We start from the raw sequence: 19196 nt of genomic DNA, 5'->3' as shown, positions 1-19196 counted from the left end.
GGGGGAGAGTGTTTCTGAATCTGCATATACTGGTGTTTGACAACCTGGATGCCACAAAGTGTTGAGAGAACACTTTTTTTCCTCTTGAGTCAAAAGTTTTTGTTCACTTTGTGCTTTTTTTTGATACCCTTTGCATGTGGAATACCTTCCCTTAATTTAGTCTGAGAGGCCACAACCTCTCCTTCAAATCCTTCTCTCAAAAGCATTTACATTGTAGTGTCAACTAATAGTGGGTAGGTAAAGGGCTTATTTTAAAAGTATATGATTTCTGTGAAGGATTGGGGGAGAGTGGTGGTGTTTGACTTTTATAATCTGTCTTTTGGGGCAAAGCGTTAGTTATATGGGAGTCCTCGGACTTACGAAACAGTTCGTTCCTCAGAATTGCGTTGTAAGACGAAATCGCTTTTCCCAAGGAATCAATGGTGTGAAGGGGGGATTGGTTCCTGAACCAAGGCTTGATGCACTATTTTTACCACAATAACCCAGATTTTTGTGCTAAATGAATGATAGATGACTAATGTTGCAACATCAATGTATTTACTGTACACTGTATTTTGTAAGCAGCATTCAAATCAACACACAAACTCACATATGCTCTGAATGCTGGCAACACAGGCTCAGAAAGCCAGGGAGAAGGGCACAGCCAATCACTCTTCAAGCTTTCTGATTGGCTGAGCTTAGGGCTGGGAGCCGATCAAAAACAAGTGGCAACCCTATCCAGCAACAAGCTACCCCTCTGCCTCGAAGCCAATCAGAAGTGACCCCTTCTAGCTCCATACCAGTATAGCGCAACCAGGAAGTATGTCAAGCAAACTTTATGCAAATGGGGTGCCATAAGGGCGAAACAAGCATCATAGGGACGAAACAGGCAGTCAGTTGAAACGTGTCGTAAGTGGTGTCCGACGTAAATTGGGCATCGTAAGTCCGAGGACTCCCTTTATTTGGAAAGCACCTTGCACATTGTTGGCACCACTGTAATCCAGATTAATAATGTGAGATTTGTCTGATGTCCGTTCAGTGTGTGAAACATGGAACTTCCAAGTTTTACTTATTTCCATTAAATTTAACATCTCATTTTAAAATGCTGCCTTAGGGGGAGTAAGGTTGCATTGATTTTTGGGTCCTCTGAGACTAGATGGGCTTCTAGCCATTAAATATAGGTTTTGTGCATAATGTCTTAATAACACAGTTCAGGTTTTAAGGCAAACATGGAATCCTTTAAATGTCAAACTAATTTAATTGGCTATTACAAGGCACTACCTCTTTCTTTTTACTGGCCTAGTGTCAGTACTATGCGCTATTACTCAGGTAGACCAAATTCATAATTGATCTAATAACTTCTGAAACTCAGTCCAGTGTGGAGAGAGAGAGATGTGCTGTATGGTCTCTAAGTGAAGAGTATGGGATTTACCACATTCAGATACTTACTTCTGAAATGATGTAAGGGTAGAAAAGAAACCTTGGCTTTTTTATTTACCAAAAGTTTCCCTGTCTGACAACTTTCAGTAAAGAGGAAGAAGGATAATAAGTCTGTTACTAGAAACGGTCACAAAAAAAAAGTTTTTAAACGCTTTTTAGTAACAAGATTATCCACTTGTTTTTGTTACTGTTGGAAGAGTTGAGTGATTTTCATTGCGTTATTAGCAGGTTGTGTAACACATGCTTAAAATACCATGAAAAAGACTGTCAAATATGTAGTAGGCACATAAAAGTACTGTTTGAATTTAGAATCTTTTTACAAATCCATTGTGCATTAGGATGGATTATCTTTACTATTGGTATCTTGCTATTTTTAATTCCAAATGTGATGATCATAGCTGTTAGATTAATATAACATTTACTATTTTAAAATAATTAGTATCCTTTTTATATTCCAACAGGTCTGGAAACTAGGCTGGTCACCAAAACCTGCAGGTGATTTTGGCACAGCTTTTCCAGAAATCCCTGTAGAATTTCTTCAAGAAAAAGAAATCTTTAAAGAGTTCATCTATCGCATTAATACACTGGGTAGGTAGACAACATGTTTATGGTTCTTTCGAATACTTATTCTTTCTAGCTATCAGAAGTATGTAAATTCATCGTTTGGAATGTAGATCCGGGAACAACCTATGTTTGATAGACCATCACTGTTTACTCAAATGTGTTGGAGGACAGAAAGAAATCTGGATAAGTGGTGGGACATTTTTGGTGTCTTTGATACATGATGGAGGACTTGACCTTGTGTCAGATACATAACTTTTGAGTATATGAGCTTCAGATAAACTAGGTTTGATTATAAAAGCAAAAATGAAGTATAGGAAAACCTTACTCTGGGTTGAAACTAAATCAAAATATCCTGTGATCATGATTTCGTCTTTCCCTTTCGGAGAGCAGGAAAATACTGCTTAATTCCCAAACTAAAATGAATCCACTGGTCTCTTTCTAATTGGGGGTGAGGGAGTGAGGTGGGGGGGGTATGTATGTATGTATGTATGTATGTATATCAGTGTTATGAAAAAAACACGCAAACAATTCAGTTTTGGTACTTCTACACAGAGAATGATAGTCAGTGAAGTGGAATAGTGGGTATTGCAGAGCAGGATAGAATTACTGTAATTCAGTGAGCACTAAATTGAGCTCAGAATTGTAATACATAGCTCTTTCTTAGCTAGTACATTTATTCTTAAGGTGAAAGCATTGCAACATATTAAAACATGAAAAGAACCTGCACACTGCTAATAAGCTTACTGGCCCCCGTGAATGTGAAAGTGTCGTCTTTATATTGTTTGGGTCTTTAATCTGTCCTCCTATAACCGGGGATCAGCAGATAAAGGGTCCCCTCCTTACAGCATAGCTTCCAAAGTGTGAGTTTTGAAGTAGGAAACTTGCATTCTTCTTCGAGTGCTGTCCCTGCGGGTGCTCCACTGTAGGTGTCGTTGCATCCCGGCGTCACTGATCAGAGACTTTTGGTACCAGTGCCAAAGCCAGAGCTAGGAGAGAGAGTGATCTGAGACTAAAAATGATTTTGATGGAAAAATCTCTTACTCCTCCATCAGACAGTAATAAGAACCAGAGAGAAGACTCTCCAGGAACCTCCTCCCTGGATAGGGAAAGCACCCTAACCTCCAGAAAATCGAGGAAAAGGGATGCCTCACCCTTGCAGAAAGAGCTGTTAAAGAGAAAACTGTCTCTGGCAAGATCATTACCCTTGGTGCCAGTGGCTAGCAGAGTTAGAACGTTGGATGCTCTGGGCACATCCAGCACGAGCCGCACCGTGAGCACAAATGATAAAGAGGAGGAGTCGAGTGGAAGGTATAAGACTACCTCCTCCTTCACAGCATCATCCACCCCAAGGAAGGACCCGGTGCCACCGATACCTAAAGCGGTGATGTAACCTTCCTGTACAGACTCCACTGGAGCAGTTATCAATAAAGATGAAATCAGCCACATCGGCACCGATTAAAGAGACACACAAGCGGTCGGTACCAAAGCAAGTGTCTGAACAGATATATACAGCACCAATGACCCCGGCCCTGATGAGACCAATAACATCAACACCAGGGGCTTCTATACCTGGTACTGACAACTCCCCGGTACCGTTTAGGCCAATAAACCAAGACCTTCTCTAGCGAGGAGGAAGATGATATGGAGGAGGGAGTATTCTACTCAGGTCACTCCTCCCCCTCCGGTGCCAAACCTCAACCATCACTTAGAAATACTAAAACATGCCTGCGCAGAGACATGCCACCATGGTTGACCAACCCATGGATGTGCCCACCCTTACCATTCCCAATGCAATGGGCACACTGGGATCCAGGGGTGACATAAAGCACGCAAATGCAAGGGACCCACGTCCCTCAAAGGAAGGAAATATGACCTCCTACGGAGACAGCCACAGATCCATCGGAGGCACCTGCGGAAGCTATAGAGAAGTTGGATGATACACAAGAACTGTCGCTGAAACGCAGTTCCTCTTCATCACCAGATGAGGCAGTCATGTTCCCTTCAACCACGGTGATAGATGATCCAAAACAATTCCAAGAATTGCAGCCGTATCCGCATTTCACCACAAGATAGAAGGATTTGTAGCCTTCACGCATCCAATCACCAAACGATTCCTTACAGGAATTCAAAACATGTACCCTGTGGTCCGCAAACCAACACCAGCATGGGATCTTAACTTCGTACTTAAGAGTCTCACCAAAACCCTGTTCAGACCTCTTGCTACCTGCTCGCTACTACATTTATCAATGAAGGTAGTGTTCCTCTTAGTGATCACATCAGCACTCAGAGTGGGCAAGACTGGGGCCCTTATGGCCCATCCGCCTTACACTGTATTCTTTAAAGACAAAGTGACTTTCAGACCACACATAAGTTAACTTCATCATTCCACATCAATCAACCTGCGTTCTATTCTAAACCACATCGGTCTACTCAGGAATCCGTGCTACACGCACTAGATGTTAGACAAGCACTAACATTCTACCTAGATAGAACAAAACGTTTCCGTAAGTCACCAAGACTCTTCATATCCACCACAGAACGATCAAAAGGCACAGCCATCTCAAAACAGAGATTGTCGAAATGGATTTCAAATTGCGTACAAATATTACCAACAGACGATAGCATCCCCACAGAGGATTAGGGCCCATTCAACGAGAGCCTTTTCTGCCTCAACAGCATTTCTACATAATATACCAATCAAAGAAATATGCCAGGCTGCAACCTGGGCCTCAGTACACACGTTCACAAACCACTCCGCAATCACAAAAGATTCTGAGGCAGATGCAATACTAGGTCTTACGGTACTATCGTCGACTATCCAACCTACTCCGGAACCCAACTGGCCATAATGGGGCACTGCTTTACAGTCCCCTACACTGGAGCACCCACAGGGACAGCACTCAAAGAAGAGAGGGTTACTCGCCTTGTGCAGTAACTGAGGTTCTTCAAGATGTGTATCCCTGCGGGTGCTCCACTACCCACCCTCTTCCCCTCTATTCCGGAGTTCTAAATAGGAGCGTTATAGTAGAGAAGGAACGGGGGGGGCCGGGATGCGCAAGCACTAACAGCACCACAAGGCGGCACAACTGTGCATGCGCGCCCCAACCACACACAGCTACCAAAAATCTCCAGTCGGCGGCGCTGGGACACACCAACACCTACAGTGGAGCACCCACAGGGATGCACACCTCGAAGAACCTCAGTTACTGCACAAGGTGAGTAACCCTCTCTTCCCTCCCCTCCAGGTATTTCCTAGGAAACCCACTTAACTTGAAAAGTTCAAATTATTTCAATAGTTTGCAAATTAATTCCAGTTCTGCAGTTTCTTTGTTGAAGTCTGTTTTTTGAAGTTTTTTTGTTAAGGCAACTCCCATCTTTTCATGTGGTGTGATATATATACTGCTTACTGTATTTTTCACTCCATGCATCTGATGAAGTGGGTTTTAGCCCACGAAAGCTTATGCCCAAATAAATTTGAAATACAGGTACATAGTTAATATTCATAACTTCAGATAGAAAAATGATACATGCATACAAATAGCGTAATCCTATTCAGCAAATCATAACCTTTCCATAGACACCTTACTTGACATACTTTGTACAAGATTTGTTGCAATTATATAGCAGTGGTAGCAACAATGATCTTCATAGTCATATTTTAATCAGATAATATCACACAAGGCTCATTAAAAAGAGCAATGGAGGCGGTAAGTAAAATGGATGGGTCTTTCCCACCAAATGAGATTTGCAAGGCTGCACCATAAAATTCTCTGTGTACTTAAAATAGATCATTGTTTTGATAACACATCACAGAAGAGGATGTATTTGACTAATCTACGATGTAAGTCTGTATCCTGCTTGATTACTCTGTATGCTTAGTTGGAAGAATGTTCTCAGATTTTATTTATTTTATATGTAAACTTTAGTAGTCAGGGATCTATTTTTGGATGCTTTTGGTGTGTAGTATTATGAAAACCCTGTTCTCAAATTTTTGTGCATTGAGGTTTTATTGCTTTTAAACTAGAAGATCAAAAACTATAATTGTGTCTGAAAAACAAATCAGAATAGGATCATTTAAGTACGCATGTTCAGAATCCAGTTTAGGTAAGAGATTGACATTTTTTAAAATAGAATTGGAGAAACTTAGGTTACGACAATTATAAAAATGACTTAAATTGGAAGGGAACCAGTGTGAAATTATATCTGTGGAAATTACATCTCATTTTAAAATGTTGTTTCATGTTTGTAATAAAAGCTAGTTTATAGTTGCATTGAAGTAGTAAATAGCCTTATACCTTTGAATACATTCATAGGGTGGACCAGCCGTACTCAGTTTGAAGAGACCTGGGCTACTCTCCTTGGTGTGCTTGTAACTCAACCAATTGTAATGGACCAAGAAGAAAGTCAACAAGAGGTAAAGCCATTCAGTAACATGTTTATGTAGTATAAATGCTTTTCCTTATTGGTAATTTTTTACTCTGTTAGGCGGACCCTTGCCCACTGTAATACTGCAAGATGATTTCCTTTATATTTAACATTTACCTTCTGGGCTAAAGTCTCTGCCTGTAGGTGAATGGTTTTGGAAAGTTTGAGAAAAAAATTCAACCATTTTTGAGTTACAGAAGAATGAAAGAAATACACGTCAAACCCTAATTGTGATAATACAGATGCTTAATTTTATTAAAAGATTACAGGAAACCTCTTATTGCATCAGAAAAAGGCTGCATCTTTATAATCAGACTCAGGAAATGCACTAAGGTTCCAACAGCAACAATAATTTGGTCAGATTGCACATGATATTTTCTATTCCTATTTTAGTATTAAAAAGTAGCTTGATACAATACTGTTTGTTGTAAGATTTATATCACAAAGTGAGCAGGATGTGTAATGTAGCTTGGTCTCTGTTGCTGTTGTATCCTGAACTAACCCATAGAAGTCATAGATGGAAAAGCCCGCTCTGTGGTCCATCTCCCTGCACTTGCTTGAAAGTACTGTATCAATAAGACCCTTAAATATGTTTTACCTCAGCATATTTAACAGACAAGGTTATTGAAATTGAACATTTACAAAGTGCTGCAATGGAAACAATGTATTGGAAAATAAATATAAACTAAAAAGAATAAATATGAATGAATTAGGAGAGGCTTTGTGTAGGCAGAATGGGGAGAAAGGATGGGCCAGTGGCTAGGTCACTAGCCTGGGACTTTGGGTGATCTAGGTTCAGTTTGCTGCCCACCGCAGACTTCCTTTGTGATCTTGGGCAAGTCATGTGGTCTCTCTGTGCTTCAGTTCCCATCTATAAAATGGGGACATGTTTACCTACTTCACAGACGGTAAATACATTAAAGATTGGGGATGCTCTGATACTATGGCAGTGGTAGCCATATAATTTTTTTAAAATTGAAGAAATGAGTACCTAAGAGAAATGTATAGAATGGCAAAGATTGCTGAATACAGCAAAAATTGGAAAAAATTGTTAATGTCTTAAGTAACAGTTTTCTTAAGGTGAAAGCATTACAGAGGAAATGTTAAAAACAATAAAAGAACCTACATGATTGTTAGCTAATAAGCTTACCAGAGATCACCTCTCTTCCCCAATCTCCAACAAGGGCTCTGATTGCTGTCAGACCTTCCAACCCTTCCCTAAGGATTGGGGCCTTCCCTTTGGATAGAACGTCCTGTCCATTTGTAGGATCAGAAAGACTGCCCTAAGTCAATTTAAACTCATTTGTACAAAAGTCCTTTTCTGGTCTGCTGTTCTCTAGAGAATCCAGTTGTAACTGGCGTATGCAAGTCTCCCAAGGTGATGGTCCCTCTTAGCAAATGTTATAGCCTGAGTGAATTTGCTTAATTACAGTTCTTAGTTCCTGGAGGGCTGTGGTCTCCTCCCCAATGAAATTATATACAATCCTTGGCCCACAGTGATATATAAACTTAATACAGTAAAATTTCACATAATTCAATAAGGTTTGACAAGGATATTGCAGGAAATTGTCATATTTGTCATAGTACTTATTGACTCGAGCACAAATGTATATCATTTGGTTATGATGGATTATATTGTTGCGACTTAATCAGGATCTAAGAAATGATCACAAAAACTTGGGAATGGATCCATTTGAACTTAGACGCAACATGAAAGTAGGTGGATGGTTCTGGAAATATGAAAAAATATCTGTCACGAGATTGTAGGTTAAATCCTTATAATTATATTTAGTTCCCAAAGAGTATGAGGCATCATGCAAACTACGACATAGATCAGGAGATTGATCTGGTGGCCAGATTTCTGGTCAGGAAGTAATCTACACTCTCACCAGAAACATTGCCAAAGTCCTTGTGGTGTTGCTTTCCACTGGAGTATTGAGAGAACATCTGTAGCATCAAGTGATATATTACATTGGTTTTGGTGGAACTTATGATTTTCCAATTTCACTTTCACATAGAGTATGATCACTTTACAGGAAGACACAGAGAGGACTCAAATTAATGTTCTTGCTGTACAAGCAATAACCTCCTTGGTGCTGAGTGCAATGACGATACCAGTTGCAGGGAATCCAGCAGTTAGCTGCTTGGAACAGCAGCCCCGCAATAAAGCTTTAAAAGTTCTGGATACAAGGTATTATTTCACCTGTTCTGAAAGCACATTAATGTATATTGATAACTCTCTATCAAGCTCTGTACAAGATAGGTTATTCTAGTAACATGTAGACATGTGGTGTATAATATAGATATATATGTGTGTACGTATACATACACACGCTATATTTTGTAAACCCCAAAATGAAACACTACACTACAAGTACATTTATTTTTAAATATAGCTAAATCTCTTTTGTTGGCATAGCAGTTGCCTGATGAAAGCTCTTCATGTTTTTCTAAGCTAAATATGGAAGGAATCCTAATCACAGTAAACCCTAAGCTCAGGCAAAATTTCAGACTTGTTTAAAAACAACTAAGTGAATATGCAGCTAGAATAGTAAACTAGTAATTTTCATACTTAATTTTATAGGCAAATATTGGAAAAAACATCTTAAACCATTAATGTGCTTTCTTCTGAGCTTTCAGGTTTGGGAGGAAGTTAAGTGTTATCAGAGGAATTGTGGAACAAGAAATCCAAGCAATGATATCTAAAAGGGATAATATTGCCACTCACCATTTTTATCAAGCATGGGACCCTGTTCCATCACTTTCTCCTGCTACCACAGGTATGTGTGCAATGGTCATTTATACCAATAATTCTTCAGTCCTGCAGTGAATGAAATGATGGCTGCTTGCTGAAAAAAGTAACTTTTCTTATATGTGATAGAAAAACATATACAGGAATTACCATATACACTATTCTGAACAAATAATGTAGAAAAAAAGTAGTTTTCAGGTTTATTGGGCATTTGTTTAAAAAGTCCTTTGTCTTTTTATTTTAGGTGGTCTTATCAGCCATGAAAAACTTTTACTGCAGATCAATACTGAGCGAGAAATGGGAAACATGGGCTATAAACTAGGACAGGTTTGTTCAAGTTAATACATCAAGCCCAAACTTTTTAAAACTTTCTTGTCTTTATTCTCAAAAATCCAGTTTAAGAAACATTGCTTAACATCCAATTTAGATTTAGTAAACTAAGGACAATCTTAAATCCTGACTGAAAACAAAACAAGTGAAGTTTTTTTTGAGTTGTAAATAAATTTCCTAGCTAGGGAGCACAAGTTCTCCACCAGGATTCATTAAATACTTGTTAGCACCAAGTATAATGCCTTATCAATAATTCTGATGTTTAAATGCATAATTTAAATATTTCATTCCATGACTAAATTTAAACTCCATTTGGAAAAATAGTATTCCATTTTAAAAAGGCACATATGCATTAGCAAAAACTTCTCAATTTCAAATACTATATTTGAATAAGGTTTCTGTCACTGTTAAAAGATCTAAATTGCCCAAGTTAGTATTTCCAAGTAAGATATGGAAAATATCAGACTTATGTTGTCTGTCTCTAGGACCCGTTTCCCCCTTTATTAGTTGAGAATATTTTAACTTGCTGGATGTCATATTACTGTCCATTAGCAAGGCATTTGTATTTCCTACAAGAAAATCATTACAGCTATGACAATACCAACATTTTTATTGAAGGACTAGCAATGCAAAAGTTCTGATTGAGAAGGAACTTCTATTACAAAATACCATTTTTAGGTACTTTTTGTCACTGTTCAGGGCAACTGCACCCGTATTCCACCTCCATGGTCCCTTGAGGACACCCACTCTAGTCTCATAGCTCCACAGTCATTACCTCTCTTGAGAAGAGACCTACATGTCTCTCCCTCCTGACCTGGGTTTTTCCAGGCTACACAGTTCCCTGCCTCCATTTTGGCCAGTGTCTGTGCTTTGCTTTCTCTCCAGAAGCTACTAACAGCATAATTGCTATAGTTACAAGTTACCACACAGCTCTTTCTATGCAAGTACATTTTATACTTAAGGTGAAACCATTACAAATAAAGCACATTTAAAAACAAAAAATAACCTGCATGCATGCTAAAAAGCTTACAAGAGGTTACCCCAACTCCAGCCTCAGGCTCTCATAGAAGTCAGTCCTTCAAAACCCACAATTGAGTTCACCCCATCGCTATAAGTTCATAACTGTCACAGATTCAGAATAAGAACTACCATGAATAGTTCAGCCTTTCATTGATGCTGCTTGGTCATTTGATCTTGGCCTCATGTAACAGGTGATAGCAAACAATAGTCCACTTCTAAGGGCATAGCTTCAAAAGGCTGGGTTTTGTGTAACCAGGAATTTGCATTCACCTCCCCGAGATAGTCTCCAGGAAAACCACTTAACACTTTTTGTTCCAAAAGTCCATTATTATCTGGCACATTATGCAACATAATCCTTTGTACCCTCAAGTCTGACATCTGTCACATTTCCCCACTCCAGATGTTACATACATTCCTGGCCCATGATAATAGATAAATCATTCATTTAAAATAACGGACCCCAAAGATACATAAACTTAATTCAGTCAGGTGTATCAAGGATATTGCTGAAAAATGCCATGTCTGTCACACTTACGTCCAAAAATATTACTGCCCAAGGTGAGTTTATTTGGCCAGGAAAGCTTTTTGTGTGCGTGTGCGCTATGGAGTGAAAATTAAGTTTATTCACAAGTTAACTTTTCTGATTTTTTTTTTTCTTCAACTCCTCCAATTTAATTTCTTTTGTAAAATCTTCAAATATGTCATTGGCTCACTCCTTAATGACATGCCTTTGACATGTTTCAAGTAATTTTGTCAACAAAGCTGAGCATTACAATATTTTTCATTGTATAAACACATTATACAAACTTCTGGTGTTGTTTAGCACTGTACCAGAGATGCAATATAGACAATTTAGCCTCACACATTGAAATAAATGATCTTCTGGAGTAGGGTGTTTGTGTGTTGAATTTCCTTTCAGTTTTTTTAATTGAAGTGACTCCATCATTAGACTAATATGCAGCTGTGAAATTAAGTTTAGTTTGCAGTCTAAAATATGACCCTGCCAAAATGCACCATGCACATTTGTGAATATTCTGGCAATTAGGATTTGTTGCTCATGATGAGTAACTTTATTTTTAAAATAACTTAATATTAGTCTTATTTTTCTTTCTCAAAATAACAAAAACATTTAATCCTTATCCAGAGATTAATCATTGGAGAGAATCATTTTTTACATCCGTAAAAATTAAAATGGCCAAATGGATTTTTTTCACATTCTTTATTCATTTCCTCACTCACCTATGTGCCTTTACTCCAAATCAGAAACCCAAACAAAACATTTTGCTATTTAGCTTGTGGACTGAGATCTTGTACCACTTTTTCTGACTGGATTGAATTTTATTTCCAATTTGCAAGCCCCTGAAAACATGACATAAATATCCTTGATTGTTGTGTGTATAATGCTATATGTGGGTATTGTGTGTATAATATATATAAATATAAAATATTTATAAATATTAAAAAGGTTAGACTAAGGGAAAGTATGTATGTGTTGTGCTCCTATCTAGCTTTATATAATGCCAGCTAATTTAACTAAAATCATAACCTCAGTATAGTTGAATATCTTGGATGGACGTTGTGGTGTACACATCATCATTACAGCTGCTGCTTGCACAATATAGAGCAAACAAGAATGCAACATTTTAAGCCTATTTTATTTTTAAAAGGAGGAAGCAAATCTGTATTTTTTCTGAATAATTTTAGGGAAGGGATGGAAGAACATAAACATACACTTAGGAAAGATAAAGCTGGTTTAGCTAGACTAATTATTTGTGTAGAAACTTTTTTTTTCAAGTTAGAATTCATAGAAATAACTTCATTCCCTGATTAAAGCAACTTTTTATATAGATAACTGGAGTAAAACCATGTTTTGTAGTCTAGGTTGAGACCAGAAATCCTCTCTCTAATTGTGATCCATGTAAGATTTTTAACTCCTTAGTCTCCCTCTCTTCCTTTAGAGCACTTAAACATACTTTAAAAATGTATTATATTTTGCTTTAAAATTCAGAATTGTGACTCAGCTTCTTACATAAAATGTAGTTATTGTAAGAAATGATATTTTGAACTTAAATTAGAAAAATTGGAGCTGCTCTGTGGTGGTCAAGAGATGATTCTCAGATGACTTGCAAACACAAGTTTTTACTGCAGTCTGCATTGCAGAACCAATGTATCTGAATCTTCAAGCTATATTGTACTCGGCTTATGCAGCAACAACAACAAAATTCCATCTAATTTCTGGTTTCATAAACTTATCAATGATAAGATAAGCAAGGGCACAACTTGCTTTTTGGAAACTGGTCTCAGCTTACTGTACTCGGGGAAAAATATCACTTTGACTTGTTATTGAGCAAACTGATACAAACATTCTTATTGTGTGCCAGATATGAATGTAATGCTTTACAGAAGTGTAACTAAGCAGTGCTATAAATATTTAACACTTGAGGCCAATATTTCCAATGAGTTCCTACTAAATTCATATCTTGGTACCCAAATGAAATCGTCCCATTTTTTCAGAGACAATGAACAATCCCAGTGATGATTTTTTTGAACAAAACTACTAGTGACCTTCTTACAGTTACCCTGGGAAGTATATTGAAGGATGTTCCAAAACATAGGTTTTTAAGGAGTTTACTTTTCTTGCTTAGTTTTCAAAGAACAGTAGAGCATGAAAGGTTTTAAAAATGCGTCATAGAAATGAAATGCATACTCAGTCTGACTCAGTGAGATTACACACACACACACACACTTGCAAATCTGAAAATCATCATTACTTAATTTTTCTGCCCAATGCTGCAAACTGACAGCACAATGGAAATTAGCAAAACTGGCTGGGGATAATTGTTTTAGTGTAGATTGTGTTTCCTTCAACTTCAGTTTCACTATGGAATATTTGAAATGTTAGTAAATTACAGTAATAGATGAGCAGAAGATGGAAAGTTCTGGATCCAGATTTTTTAAAAAAAGTCACATTTAAAGTAATATTTTCAGTCCGAAGTTAGACATAAAAATTGTAATATTAACCTGTACACGAGCAGGAATGATATAACATATAAAATTTAGGAGAGCCCTCAAAATCTTTTATACTAAGTGGTGTTTTTCTAGAGTTGTGTGAAACTTTCATAGTGAAACCTGCAACAAAAGAAAACCTGGCTGGTTCTGGACTTAGTTATAAGCTCAACATTTTCATCAGGTTTTCTAAGATTCATTAACCGTTCAGCCAACTTGTCCCAGCTTTCATGAGCATTGGCCAGATTGATTTTAGTTTTGTCTGATTTTTTTTCGTAGTTTCAACCCAACAGTGAGGCCATGTCAGCTAACTGGCACTTTGAGTTTGGGATTTATTTAGCCCCAAAAAGTAGGGTGCAAAATCCAGTTATGCAAACTGGATGGGATTCACACATATTCAGATGTTCCCACAAAACCCTGTGGAATGATATCAGGGTTTCATGCTGATCTATTTTTTTCCCCCTCCTCCAGACATATCTAAGGGAAGGCAGCAATGTCACTGCATATATCTCATAGTAGAAGTCCTCTAATATTGCATATTACTTGAGCCTTGGCTGTTTTAAACATGACTGTTCAAACTCTGACCTTCCAATTCTCTTTCCTCACAAGCATTTTTCTGAAATTAGCATAGGAGTTGCGATTAGCTAAACCCAGTTAAGTTTCTAAACTTTTGCAAATGGCAGTAGACCCAGCAGTCACTAACCGTCCCATGTCCTCTTTAATTTTACAGTAGTAGCACTTTCTGAATTGTTTCTAGTTTGACACTAGAATATAAATAAAGGAAACATTTTTGAAAGTATTTTTGGCTAGAAAATTCAGGGTTGGGACTTGCTCATACATATATGGGTTCCCAGATAAGATACAGTTGGTTATAGCTATAGCTTAATGGGTCTGTGCTAATGTACTGTAAGTGTAGTGGTATGATCGATGCCTGTAAAACTCACTGTTGTCCCTGTAAACTCAATATGCCATACGTTTTTAGAAACAAGTTCAGTATTTGCAGTGAAGTGATAGGGTGCACAGCATAATCTTATTGCTGCCATATAAGCACAACACATATGCAACATAAAATACTATAAAAATAATGGTATAAAGGTTTTATAAACCTATCTTGATACTGTACAGTATTTTTGCTCCTCTTTTAAATAGAAAAGTTTGTTATAGCTTTTTTGTTCTAGCAACTTCTAATTTGATTATGAAAAAGCTAAATATTTTTCAAGTTAATGTTTTCTGATATTTAAGGTTTCTATACACTCCGTGTGGCTAGGAAATAACATCACTCCATTGAGAGAAGAGGAGTGGGATGAAGATGAAGAAGACGAGAATGATATGCCTGCTCCTTCTTCACCACCAACCTCTCCTATTAACTCCAGGTCACTTGTGTTGCTTTTTTTTTGTTTGCCACTTTGAAAAGACTTCAGTGCTAATAGTTCTTGCGTTTTGAAGTCATTAAAAGAGAATTATATGTTGCCTTTTATAAAATGGATGCTGTGCAAGGATTGCTTTTCTAATTACTTTGAAAAGAAATATGAATATAGTGATTGTAATCTTTGCTCATTGTACATTGCAGGAAACACCGGGCTGGGGTTGATATACATTCTTGCTCTCAGTTCTTGCTTGAACTGTACAGTCAATGGATATTGCCATCAAATCCTAGCAAGAGAACACCAGTCATTCTGATTAGTGAAGTGGTGCGATCAGTAAGTCTAAAAATAAATTCTGTGCCATAATTGAGTGCACTTTCATGGTATGTTTGAGTTTACAGAGAGTTTATAAAGTAGCTTTTCCTAATATACAGAAAAACTGACTTCTGTAGGCATCGTCATTGATGTAATGATAAATCCTTCATCCGTAATGGTAACTTAAATTTCAATGGGAAAGCTTTTGATTAAAATATATTAAGCTGTTTTAAGCACTCATTAATAGTAGAATATGTGTAAAATTGAGTTACAAATAAATATGTTATAAAAGAATAAATTTGAGAATAAATTCTTCCTTTACTTGCCTACCTATTAAGACTAGAGTTCATGATTCTGTGTTTACCCTGTAATATAAGGAGGAAGAAAATATAAAAGCAGAAGAACAAATGATGTAAGTAGGCACTAAGATTATTATTGAAACATCTGATAAAATCTAGGATTCTTGAGGGATGGAGCACCTGGAAGTGATTGCCACTGAAATTTTTAAGATAATATAAATTGAAAGGCAATTATTCATAGACTTAGAAAATCTTAGGATGGGACACCCTTGCTGCAAAGATAATGTATTGTGCATTTTTGGAAATCTGGGTTCATAATGTTGGTAAACAGTAACCTTCATTTGGACCCCAAGACTACTTATTTTACTTTAGTTGTTGGTTTTGTAAGCCAAAAGGGTAAGTAAAGAGAAGTTATTTTTTGAGTGCTTGTCTGTATGTTTTCCATGTCTGGTGCACGTTTGCCCCATGAACTTAATGGAAGTCTTTTGGCTAGCACTGTCAGTTAGGCTGCACCTACCTCTTTCATGCCCTTGAGCCCCCCAGCCTGAGAGCATAAGGGGGTGTGGAATGACCAACAGACCCTCAATTCCTTCTCACCACCCATGGCTGTAAGACTGAGCAAAGTTAGTGGTGTCTGATCTCTTGCACTTGCGGTCCCTGTTTTTCTGTTAGTTATTTGGCTAAGCTTTTGCAAAGGTCTTATGTAACCCACTGGTGAGTGTGTTACAGTCCACTTCTATGTTGGTCAACAGAGCATATGAGTTGTTACAACCCCAGTTTACAGAACCCTTGGCTTGTAGCTCAAGCAGTTGCAAGCACCTCATGGCTTTTAGTTCTGTAGATCCCTGGTCTGTTGGCCAGGAGGGCGGCCATCATGTTTACACTCAACTTGATGGGATTTCTGTGTATGTATGTAAAACATAACTTTTGAATGCTGCAACAGACCATTCCCTGAGATTCTGGAATTGATCAAGGCATCAGTGGCCAGAGCCCTGTTGATTTTGAGGGATATCAGAAAAGGGGATATGAGAGACACCTGAAGCCCTGACATCTCTTTAGCACAGCCACAGCCTCAAGCTGTGTTCCAGTTGTCTATAGATTAATGCCTTCCATCATAACTATACTCCTATCACAGGTCTGCCTATCCTCCCAATTGAGTTTAATATGTTGTCACCATTGCCATGACACTGTTACCTTCCTCGAAGCAGTTAATTTGACGGTCACTTCTAGAGCCGTCAGCCAGTTTTGGGAGATCCTTACCCTTTCCCCACCCTTTTTGGGAACCATTTCTTTAGTTTTCAGGAAGCCTGAAACCATATTTCCATTGACCAATGAGTGCTGGAGATAATAGGGGGAAAGTTACTCCATTCAGCTTCAAGACTTTCCTACCATCCATCTGTCTTCACCATCCCTTTTCTGGAACCTGTTCTTATGAGAGTCTATTACATTGGGAGGCACAATCCCTCCTGAAATTAGGAGCAATGTGAGGTGGCTCCTCCTCGGTTTGTAAGAAAGGGCTTTTATTCCCATTGTTTTCTGGTCCCCCCAAAAATCAATAGGCTGCCTCATCCTAGACCTAAAAACCTAAACACATTCATCGGCCAATTCAAGTTCTGGATTGTGACCCTGTCCTCAGTAATCACCACCTTGGATCCTCTAGACTGATTTGCAGCTGTTGAGCTCCAGGATGCATGTTTTCATCCATCCAGCGCACAGGAAATCTCTACATTTTTGTGGTCAGCAACACACACGTTCAGTACAAAGTGTGTCTTTTGGTTTGTCAAAAGCCCCAAGAACTTTTGTGAAATGTTTGGTTGCAGTAGCAGCTCATTTAATGTACCTTGATGTCTGGTTGGTTCAAGGAACTTCTCCCTAGCAAGTCATGGACAGGATTCAGTATATTGTCTCCTTGTGTGGTTGAGTATATTCTACAGATTTAGGGCTCAATATAAACAAGGACGAATCCTCCCTAACTCATGCTCAGAAAATGTAATTTATCAGAGCCCAGATACACTTTTGCTGTGGTGTAGTCTGTCTACCTTGAGCCAAATTTGACATGTCTCTACTAATCAACCAACATCAAGAAAATCCTCAAACGACTGTAAGGACATATCTGTCTGGTAGGACGTGGTCTTATGCGCATTTGTGACTGCAATCGCCAGACTCCATCAATGTTGTCAGAGGAATGGTTGTAGTCCTATTATAGCCCACACCTTCATAATAAAGACATGAAGATTCAAATCCCCCAAGTCTTGAGGTGGTTAAACTGGTAGAAGGACCACATCAAGTATTTAAGGGTGTTGCTTTCTACCCATCACTTCCTGTGAAGTGTACAGTGACCGATGTTTCGATGCCTAGATGAGCTCCCCATCCTAGCTATCTCAGAGCACAGGGTTGGTGGTCCAAAGAGAAGATTGTTACATATAAGTGTTCTAGAATACAGAGCAGTGTCTTGCTTATATGGCTTTTCTCAGCCACATCAGGGGACAAAGCATCCGAATAATGACACACTATAACTGCAACATTTTATGTAAATAAGCAGGGAAGGACCAGATCCATTTGTCTATGCAAGAAAGCCATTACCTGTGGAAAGGCATATCCAACACCAAATAACTGTTTTGATAATCCACTTGCCATGTCTTCAGAACATGCCAGCAGATATTTCTAACAGAACCACAAGTGGTTTGTGAAGGACTCTGTCATTGGGTCAGTGTTTGACCAGTGGGATTTTCCTTGCACAGATTTGTTTGCAATCAAGAACAAGAAGTACAAAAATTTCTGCTCCACCAGAGGACCGAGTCCCAGTTCACAGTCAGATACTTTTCCAATTCTGTGGACTCAAGGTCTATATTATGACTGCCTATCCATCCATCTGATCCCATGAATAATGAAAAAGATCACGCAGGATTTGGGATTAATCACTCTGTTAGCCTTACCTGGCCAGGTGGTAGAGCTCAACAGGTTGTCCATATAGTCCCCCAATAACTCTTTCTTTCCCTCAGGACTTAATCAGCCAGGACAAGGGAAGAAAACTTCATTCAGACCTGGCATCTCTACATGTCATGACATGGAAGCTGTGTTGTTGGTGTATGTAGAGAGAACCTTCTCTACATATGGACCTCCAGGGCAGATTAGCACGTCATACAACACAAGAGCACATGCAGCTTCTGGAGTTTGTTTCAGAAACATTCCATAACTAACATATATACGATAGCTAGTTGGAAGGTGATATGTATCTTTCTTAAGCTTTATTCCATGGCAGAGGCATCTCTATCTGGTGCTTGATTTGGTAGAGCTGTGCTACAGTCATTATTTTAGTTAGAATCCAAGCACCTGTCTCTGTTATCTTGTCCACTGCTTGTGAGTCACCAGATGAGGAATACATATAGACAAGCACTTGAAGAAGAAAGGGAAGTTACTTAACTTGTATAGTGACTGGAGCTCTTCCAGATATATTATCTATATGTAGTCCGCAACCCACCTTCCTTTCCCAGCTACTGCAAGGTCTAACAACACTGGAATTCCATATTGGTGAAGGAAATGAGGGTTGGTTGGTCACTTCGCCCACTTTATGCCCTCAAGCGAGGGGGCTCAAGGGCATGAAAGGCACAGGCATGGTCCAGTGGGCACTACTGATTCCAATCTTGGCCTGGGGCAGAAGTGCCCCAGACGTGGAATACGTATTGAGAACACATCTCAAAT

General features: G+C 38.5%; 1 protein-coding gene across 6 annotated transcripts in view; it reads left to right on the top strand.

Annotated features, from left to right (window-relative positions):
* HTT (huntingtin) overlaps window positions 1-19196 on the top strand; it is a 183395-nt gene that overhangs the window by 140745 nt on the left and 23454 nt on the right. For 3 of the 6 annotated variants that reach the window (XM_048849034.2, XM_048849032.2, XM_075128060.1), the window contains 7 exons: window positions 1881-2007; window positions 6297-6397; window positions 8427-8599; window positions 9049-9188; window positions 9405-9487; window positions 14759-14889; window positions 15087-15216. In XM_048849034.2, the coding sequence (XP_048704991.2) occupies window positions 1881-2007; window positions 6297-6397; window positions 8427-8599; window positions 9049-9188; window positions 9405-9487; window positions 14759-14889; window positions 15087-15216 (885 nt within the window). Of the gene's footprint in view, window positions 1-1880; window positions 2008-6296; window positions 6398-8426; window positions 8600-9048; window positions 9189-9404; window positions 9488-14758; window positions 14890-15086; window positions 15217-19196 lie in introns of those variants that run through there. The other 3 variants (XR_007356510.2, XM_048849033.2, XR_007356512.2) reach the window with 3 other exon arrangements.

This window comes from Caretta caretta, chromosome 4 (genome assembly GCF_965140235.1).
Source record: "Caretta caretta isolate rCarCar2 chromosome 4, rCarCar1.hap1, whole genome shotgun sequence".
Classification (NCBI taxonomy): domain Eukaryota; kingdom Metazoa; phylum Chordata; order Testudines; family Cheloniidae; genus Caretta; species Caretta caretta.
This window is presented reverse-complemented; position numbering and strand designations above follow the sequence as displayed.